Consider the following 10,312-nt stretch of genomic DNA (forward strand, 5'->3'; position numbering starts at 1 on the left):
GTCATTGACTAAACTTTTTCGCCGATCTCGGCTTTTCACTCCAAATTGAATACTGCCCTAAATGTATGTATTATTTATTAAAAATATTTTGCTAGGTGGCTTGTGATGTACTGTTCTGAACATGACTATTACTATTAGAAGGTAAGATTAATAATCCTGCACACATTAGTTTTGTGACATTACCAATCTGGACACTATGACTAAATTATGTAACATAAAACAATATATTTTAATAATACATTGTAAAGATGCATTTTGTTTGAGCACTCATTCTTTAACACATGCAATACTTCTGTAACATGCTTTTATGCTCTTCCCTAGGATCATCTACAAATATGGATGAAGGAAATGTTACATTAGTGACAGAATTCATTCTACTGGGTATACCACTTGCCTACCATTTCCAAATCTTGCTATTTGTTGCCCTATCCTTATGCTATGCAATGACTTTAGTAGGTAATGGAACAATTATTGTTGTCAGTCTAACGCAAGTTAAGCTTCATACCCCTATGTACTTCTTTCTTAGCAATCTAGCACTACTGGACATTAGTTTTATATCTGCTATTGTTCCCAAAGTGCTTTTCAATTTAATTAGTGGGAGCAAATCCATATCTTTCCATGGGTGCCTTGCTCAGTCATATATATACTTTCTCTTGGGCACCACAGAGTTCCTTCTCTTAGCTATAATGTCTTTTGATCGCTATGTGGCTATCTGCCATCCTTTGCGCTATGGGACTGTCATGAAACCCAAGCTTTGCCTAAAGTTAATTTTGTGCTCTTGGATTGGTGGGTTCCTTGACACAATTGTTCAAACCATCCTCACATTCCGTTTGCCATTTTGTGGCTCAAATGTTATTAACCATTACTTTTGTGATGTAGCCCCTTTGCTGAAGCTGGCATGTGGTGACACATATCTTATAGGGATGTTGGATTTTATATTGGCCTCTTCTTTGGTCTTAGGATCATTGTTCTTCTCCTTGGCCTCATATGGCTGCATTATTACTGCTATTGTGAAAATCTCCTCAACTGCTGGACGAAAGAAAACATTCTCTACTTGTGCTTCTCACCTCACAGTGGTCTTTATAGTCTATGGCAGCTGCATCTTCATGTGTGTCCGACCCTCCAAGAATACCAAAGTGGACTCAACCAAAATTGTTGCATTGCTTAACAGCATTCTGACGCCATTACTCAATCCTTTCATTTACAGCTTCAGGAACAAGACCTTCAAGGAAGCTCTTAAGCGCACAATGAGAAATAAGAATCACTTCCGTAATCAAAAAAGTTAGAGGTATAACCAAGAACAGTGGGGTCATTAAGTTGGGTGACATCCAGTGCGCCAATAGCCCCCCTGCTCAAAAAGGGGCCATGGCCTTGCAAAGCACTGCTGGCTCCTCCTCAGTGACCAGGAGACAGGTGCTGCACCATAACATAACAGTACTGTGCCAGGCTCCTGGTCACTGAGGAGGAGGGTGACACCAAAATTCTGGCTCCTCCTCAGTGACCAGGAGACAGGTGCTGCACAATAACATAACAGTACAGCGCCAGGCTCCTGGTCACTGAGGAGGTGCCAGAATTTTGGTGTCACCCTCCCCAGTGTGGTCCTCAGCCCCTAGTGATACCACTGATGCAGAGGAAGAAACAATTAACTGGGTAATTTTATGTCAAGTGGACAAGGAGTCCCAACATTTTACAAAAAGGTTGACATTTACAGTATGTCAGACTAACTTTTGGGTACATTTTACTTCAAAATATGCAATAGTAGCAAAACTATGGCCATCAGAGTGGGTTCAACTGTTACTGACTCCACATTGTGCAATCAGCAGGTGGGGATGAATTAAAATTGGTCCACTGGACATGGAATAACCCGACTTTAAGGATTACCAGCATTTCTCAGATTATCAGATAATATAAATCACTGATACATATGTTGATTTATCGAATAGTGGTGCAACCCACAATATTGTTAAAACTATAATCTTTATTTCTTATATCTAAAAACCATAAGGGGAATGATGCAGAGTTAAACAATAATTGGCTTTACAGGCAAATCTATGCATGCTCCTGAGCGAAGGCACTGTACACAACCCAGTCACATCTACACTTGTAGCTGAAGCTGGGAAAATGGGTGTTAATTCATATATAGGCAAGTGCAGATAGACGTGTTAACTCAAAGCCAGGAAAGGCAGAGTTGTGCATAAATATGCCTTTTATTAGATGGATCTTTGCATTGGTTAGGTATAATTCTTAGACAGTCAAAATTTAGACATAAAAACATAGATACCATAATGTCAACAGGTACAAAATTTAGAAATATTGATATGGACTATTTGTTGATATTCAATATGTAGACCAGTGTTCCCCAACCTCAGTCCTCAAGGCACACTAACAGTCCAGGTTTTATTGGTATCCATGCTTATGCTCAGATGGTCAGCTGAGGTACTAATTAAGGCACCTCTGCTCAAACATGGCTATCCTTAAAACCTGGACTGTTAGTGTGCCTTGAGGACCGTAGTTGGGAACACCTGATATAGATAGTCAACATGTCATCAGGTACAAAATTTAGACATGGACATAATTTAGACATTCAATATATAGACAGTTTGATATGTTGATAGGGTCAAAAGGTCTACAGTTAAAATGTAAATAGTTAAAAAGTTGACATTTAAAATAAAAACAAATCATAAAGGTCGACAACCAAAATTTAGATGCAGTTAAAATGTTGACAGCCATAATGCTATGATTCCAACAGAAACTGTCCCAAAGTAAACTGCCACAGATTTAGCACAACTATGACAAGCTCTGCTTGTCATTTATTTATCCCAACTATGCAGGGGATTATCGCTGCCATGCTTGTCATTTATTTAGCACAACTATGCAGGGGATTAGCGCTGTCATGCTTGTCATTTATTTATCCCAACTATGCAGGGGATTAGCGCTGCCATGCTTGTCATTTATTTAGCCCAAATATGCAGGGGATTAGCGCTGTCATGCTTGTAATTTATTTAGCACAACTATGCAGGGGATTACGCTGCCATGCTTGTCATTTATTTAGCCCAACTATGCAGAGGATTATCGCTGCCATGCTTGTCATTTATTTAGCACAACTATGCAGGAGATTATCGCTGCCATGCTTGTCATTTATTTAGCACAACTATGCAGGGGATTAGCGCTGCCGTGCTTGTCATTTATTTAGCCCAAATATGCAGGAGATTATCGCTGCCATGCTTGTCATTTATTTAGCACAACTATGCAGGGGATTAGCGCTGTCATGCTTGTCATTTATTTATCCCAACTATGCAGGGGATTAGCGCTGCCATGCTTGTCATTTATTTAGCCCAAATATGCAGGGGATTAGCGCTGCCATGCTTATCATTTATTTAGCACAACTATGCAGGGGATTAGCGCTGTCATGCTTGTCATTTATTTATCCCAACTATGCAGGGGATTAGCGCTGCCATGCTTGTCATTTATTTAGCCCAAATATGCAGGGGATTAGCGCTGCCATGCTTGTCATTTATTTAGCACAACTATGCAGGGGATTAGCGCTGCCATGCTTGTCATTTATTTAGCACAACTATGCAGCGGATTAGCGCTGTCATGCTTGTCATTTATTTATCCCAACTATGCAGGGGATTAGCGCTGCCATGCTTGTCATTTATTTAGCCCAAATATGCAGGGGATTAGCGCTGCCATGCTTGTCATTTATTTAGCACAACTATGCAGGGGATTAGCGCTGTCATGCTTGTCATTTATTTAGCACAACTATGCAGGAGATTATCGCTGCCATGCTTGTAATTTATTTAGCACAACTATGCAGGAGATTATCGCTGTCATGCTTGTCATTTATTTAGCGCAACTATGCAGGGGATTAGCGCTGCCGTGCTTGTCATTTATTTAGCCCAACTATGCAGGAGATTATCGCTGCCATGCTTGTCATTTATTTAGCACAACTATGCAGGGGATTAGCGCTGCCATTTTGTCATTATTTATCCCAACTATGCAGGGGATTAGCGCTGCCATGCTTGTCATTTATTTAGCACAACTATGCAGGGGATTATCGCTGCCATGCTTGTCATTTATTTAGCACAACTATGCCGGGGATTAGCGCTGCCATGCTTGTCATTTATTTATCCTAACTATGCAGGGGATTAGCGCTGCCATGCTTGCCATTTATTTAGCACAACTATGAAGGGGATTAGCGCTGTCATGCTTGTCATTTATTTATCCCAACTATGCAGGGGATTAGCGCTGTCATGCTTGTCATTTATTTAGCCCAAATATGCAGGGGATTAGCGCTGCCATGCTTGTCATTTATTTAGCACAACTATGCAGGGGATTAGCGCTGCCATGCTTGTCATTTATTTAGCACAACTATGCAGCGGATTAGCGCAGCCATGCTTGTCATTTATTTAGCACAACTATGCAGGGGATTAGCGCAGCCATGTTTGTCATTTATTTAGCACAACTATGCAGGGGATTATCGCTGCCATGCTTGTCATTTATTTAGCACAACTATGCAGGGGATTAGCGCTGCCATGCTTGTCATTTATTTAGCACAACTATGCAGGGGATTAGCGCTGCCATGCTTGTCATTTATTTAGCACAACTATGCAGGGGATTAGCGCTGCCGTGCTTGTCATTTATTTAGCACAACTATGCAGGGGATTAGCGCTGTCATGCTTGTCATTTATTTAGCACAACTATGCAGGAGATTATCGCTGCCATGCTTGTAATTTATTTAGCACAACTATGCAGGAGATTATCGCTGTCATGCTTGTCATTTATTTAGCGCAACTATGCAGGGGATTAGCGCTGCCGTGCTTGTCATTTATTTAGCCCAACTATGCAGGGGATTAGCGCAGCCATGCTTGTCATTTATTTAGCACAACTATGCAGCGGATTATATATATATATATACCTTGCTTTGGGATAGTTACAATTTCAACAGCTACCACAGCTCAGATCTGGGTAGGCACCAAATCAATAGAAACTGGATTATCTATCATTTACTATTTACTGTTTAAATTAATCTGTTTAAATTAGTGCATACGTAGGATTGTTTTAATAAACTATATATAAATATACAGTTGCCATAATCTTCATTCCACAGTATAATGAGAAATAAAATATAGACTTTTCTTACAAATTAATTTGAAAGAAATCATAAAATTATACTGCTCAGCACAATATACGGTATCTAGAGCTGTTATGTTATACACTTCACTTTAAGATGGTAAGTGAAATGTATGTATTGTATATACTGTATGTTGTAGCTTCTTCTTAGATAAATGGCACAAACAGCAATTCTAACATTGTACAGATATGTCTTCATTTGCATGTTTTTGTGTGATATGCTAGATATCTGTGATATGGTATTACAGCTCGTGATAAGGTGTCACAAGCTAGAATATATTACTACAGTTGCATTTGACACCTTATCACAAGGTGTTTTTTTTCCCCATTAGCGTGTCACTCAACGTTGCTCTATCTACATCATTAAGTAATGTCCGGCCAAAATTATAGTTAAATTAGGGCACATAAGTTTGTGGGTCATGCTGCTTACATGAAACCCCACCTCCTGTCTCACATACAAGTCAAACCACATATCCCATTCATTTGTTTGTGAGTGGGAGGAGCCTCTGTTGAATAATGTCTAATAAAGTGGTTCCAGTCAACATTCAGAATGTCAACAATCAAAAACTTTACACCGGAATGTTGACATGTTCTGAATATTGTGCATGTAAACATGTTGCAAATGTCAACATATAACATGTCTACATCCACCATGTCGATGTCAACATAATATGAACATGTTCAAAATGTTGTCATTGTGAATATCAAAAGTAACTATGTTGACTCATGCAATTTGGATAAGGTTAGGGTTATGCTGCAATTAGGATTAGGGTTAGTTTTCAGATAAAATAGTATGGTGGGACAATCTGACTGTCCACCTTTATAATGTCGACATTATGAAAATGTGGAAATTATGTTAGTGTCAACATTGTGGATATCCGCATTTCATCTGCCAAAATGTTAAACATATAGTCATACTGAATGTTGAAATTCTGAAGATGTTGACATTATGGTGTCGACCAGCTGAATGTCGACATTCTGCTTAGCAACATATCATACCAGACCCCTATTAAAGAAAGCTGTACATCTGTATTTACAAATACTTGGACTGTAGAAATAGAAACCAACCATCACTCTGGGATTCATATGATAGTACAGTGTATCACATTCAGTACTGTCTGAGACACAGTAGATACATTATATCTTGGCCTAAAACTACTAGGACACAAATTGTTACTTATTTACCAATCAATAGATTGATATAACTTTGATAAATTTTGTGATATACTAAAGGGAATGTTTACTAAGCTTTGTTTGGAGATAAAGTGAACGATGATAAGGTACCAGCCAATCAGCTCCCAACTGACATTTTTCAAACACAGCCTGTGACATGGCAGTTGGGAGCTGATTGGCTGGTACCTTATCACCATTCACTTTATCTCCTAACACAGTTTAGTAAATAGAACCCTAAGTCCACTAGTTTTAAAGTTCTATATTCAGTTTTAGAATAGTGACTATACCAGCAACACAGTGAATATTATTCTGTAACAGGATAAAATTAACACTAATGAGAGACACATCTTTGAGATAATTTATTTTTCCAAATGAATATATATGTACAGATTGTCATAATTACAGATACAGTTATAGCAATGGTAACCAAATACCATAGTTTAAAAATATTAGAGTCAACTGAGCTACGTTATTTAATTTTCTGATAGTTTATTATAATTTGTTCTTTCTTGATTAACTTTGGGTCATGTTTTCTTGGGGTTTCTGGTAGTGGGCGCAGCAGCCAATGAGAGTCTGTCTGACTCTCATTTGCTGCTGAAAAACATACACCGTCGCCAGGTAGCACGAGTGTACTACCCAGCGCCAGTGGTGATGTGACTCACTGTGGTGATGTGACTCACTGTGGTGATGTGACTCACTGCGGTCTGCACTACACTGACAGACTTAAACGGACGGGCCCCAGCCAACCTGGCCTGGATATGCCACTGCAGTAGAGGAAAGACAGATATGTCTGTCAGCCAATTCACACAGATGGGGGGCGTGGTGTGTGCTCTAACAAAGGGGCAGCTGAGACTGCAGTGGAGACAGTGGAGGTCTGGAGAGTTCCAGTCAGGGCCGGATTAAGATTTGTGGGGGCCCAGGGCAACTAATTTGTGGGGGCCCCTATCAATAAAATTACATTATGCCATACAGTGTCCCCATTATGCATATTATGCCACAGTGGCTAGTATAAACATCATACCAAACACTGTCACACAGTCCCCACAGTATGCCACACAGTGTCTTGATATTATGCCACACCCTGCCCATACTATGTCACACAATGCCCCCAGTATTATTATACCCCACAGTGCCACCACTATGCCACACAATGGCCTCAGTATTATTATGTCCCACAGTGCCCCCTCCAGAATAAATACTGACCCCCAGTATTAAATATTAGGCCCCACAATACCCCCAATATTAATATTATGCCTCCAGTATTAATAGTATGCCCACACTGCCTTTTCTAGTATTATTATACCCAATATTAAATATTATGCCCCACAGTGCCCCCTCCAAAATTGTTATTATGCTCTGCAGTGCCCCAATATTAAATGTTATGCCTGACGGTGCCCCCTTCAGAATAAATACCCAGTAATATTATGCCCCACAATACCCCCAGTAATAATATTGTGCCCTTTCCAGAAATAATTTCATGCCCCCCAGCAATAAATATTATGCCCCATCCAGAATTAATATTATGTCCCCCAGTAATAAATACACCCAATGCCTTCACTATGTCACATAATAGCCCCAGTATTATTCCCCCCCCAAGTACCCCCAGTATTATGTCCACAGTGCTTTCTGTAATATAATTATGCGCCCAGTATTAAAAATCATGCTTCATAGTGCCATCTCCAGAATTAATATATAACATCTATATGCCTCCCAGTATATGCCCACAGTGGCCACTGCTGTATTACTTTTATCCCTCAGTGCACCACGCCTACAGAGCCCCCAAGAACTTACCTTTTGTGGCGGGCTCTTCCGATGATAGGCGGGCGTCCAGGACGGGCTGCCACTGCTTATGAATGCACAGTGCATACAGAGCAGCTTCCGAGTACCTTAAGCGTCGCGGACGTGATGTCACACTTAAGGGACTCGGGAGCCATTCGGTATGCATGTGCCTTCAGCAGCAGCTGCAAAATCACACCGCCAGCCTTGTGAGGGACCATCTGAGACCAGCAGCTGCTCTCAGCCATCGGTGGCTCAGATCAATCCTGTGTGGGGGCCCCTTGTGTGTGGGGGCCCCAGGACGACAGCCCCTGTTGCCCTGCCGTTAATCCAGCCCTGGTTCCAGTGCTAGTGAGAGTTACAGTGCTAAACCAACAGGTAATACAGTAGCCCTGCATCCACCCATATCTGTAGCAGTATCTGTGTCCAGGGCGGTGTCACTGTTTATCCAATACATGAGGAGCTTATAACCCTACTATACAGGGCCGGCCCGCCCGTTACACGAACTACACAGCTGCGTAGAGCGCCAGCCAGCAGAGGGCACTGTGGGCGGCGGTCCCCAGTGCCACAGTCCTTCCCGATCCCTAGCGCTGCCGCCACACTCCTCCTTCTCTCCCCACCCCCCCTTCGCCGCCACTGCCACACTCCTGAGCTCCGGCTCCCCCCCACGGGAACTATGGGATAGATGTCATGATGTCTCTCACATAGTTCCGATGAGCGGCAGATGCCGGAGCTCACACCTGACCTCCGGGAAATCCAGCTCCCCCCGCGGGCACTATGGGAGAGACGTCATGACGTCTCTCCCATAGTTCCGAGGAGCGGCGGACAGCAGCAGATGTAGGATCGGGGCTAAAGGTAAGTATTGTGGTTTTATTTTGTGTGTGTGGGCGTGGCACACTAACAGGGCATTACTACTGGGGGCACACTAACAGGGGGCATTACTACTGGGGGCACACTAACAGGGGCATTACTACTGGCGGCACACTAACAGGGGGCATTACTACTGGGGGCACACTAACAGGGGGCATTACTACTGGGAGAACACTAATGGGGCATTACTACTGAGGGCACACTAACGGGGCATTACTACTGGAGGCACACTAACAGGGGGCATTACTACTGGGGGCACACTAACAGGGGCATTACTACTGGGGGCACACTAACGGGGGCATTACTACTGGGGGCACACTAACAGGGCATTACTACCGGGGACACACTAACAGGGGGCATTACTACTGGGGGCACACTAATGGGGGCATTACTACTGGGGGCATACTAACCGTGGGGCATTACTACTGAGGGCACACTAACAGGGGGCATTACTACTGGGGGCACACTAACAGGGGCATTACTACTGGGGGCACACTAATGGGGGCATTACTACTGGGGGCACACTAACAGGGGGCATTACTACTGGGGGCACACTAACAGGGGCATTACTACTGGGGGCACACTAACGGGGGCATTACTACTGGGGGCACACTAACAGGGCATTACTACCGGGGACACACTAACAGGGGGATTACTACTGAGGGCACACTAATGGGGGCATTACTACTGGGGGCATACTAACCATGGGGCATTACTACTGAGGGCACACTAACAGGGGGCATTACTACTGGGGGCACACTAATGGGGGAATTACTACTGGGGGCACACTTATGGGGGCATTACTACTGGGGGCACAATAATGGGGGCATTACTACTGGAGGCACACTAACAGGGGGCATTACTACTGGGGGCACACTAACAGGAGGCATTACTACTGTGGGCACACTGACAGGGGGCATTACTACTGGGGGCAAACTTAGGAGGGGGCATTACTACTGAGGATACACTAACAGGGGCATTACTACTGGGGGCACACTAATGGGGGCATTACAACTGGGGGCGCACTAACAGGGCATTTTACTACTGGGGACACACTAACAGGGGGCATTACTACTGGGGGCACACTAATGGGGGCATTACTACTGGGGGCATACTAACTGGGGGCATTACTACTGGGGGCACAATAACAGGGGGCATTACTATTGGGGGCACACTAATGGGGGAATTACTACAGGGGGCACACTTATGGGGCATTACTACTGGGAGCACAATAATGGGGGCATTACTACTGGGGGCACACTAACAGGGGGCATTACTACTGGGGGCACTCTAACAGGAGGCATTACTACTGGGGGCACACTGACAGGGGGCATTACTACTGGGGCAAACTTAGGAGGGG

The 10,312-nt window shown here is 43.2% G+C and overlaps 1 protein-coding gene across 1 annotated transcript; it reads left to right on the top strand.

The window, feature by feature from the left end:
• The first annotated feature begins 335 nt into the window (after positions 1 to 335).
• On the top strand, positions 336 to 1,286 carry LOC148526542 (olfactory receptor 6E1-like). The gene has a single exon (XM_088470166.1). It carries the CDS (start codon positions 336 to 338, stop codon positions 1,284 to 1,286), a length of 951 nt encoding a protein of 316 aa, XP_088326292.1.
• Positions 1,287 to 10,312: the final 9,026 nt, after the last annotated feature.

This window comes from Taudactylus pleione, unplaced genomic scaffold, assembly GCF_031769625.1.
Source record: "Taudactylus pleione unplaced genomic scaffold, aTauple2 ptg000095l, whole genome shotgun sequence".
Lineage (NCBI taxonomy): Eukaryota > Metazoa > Chordata > Amphibia > Anura > Myobatrachidae > Taudactylus > Taudactylus pleione.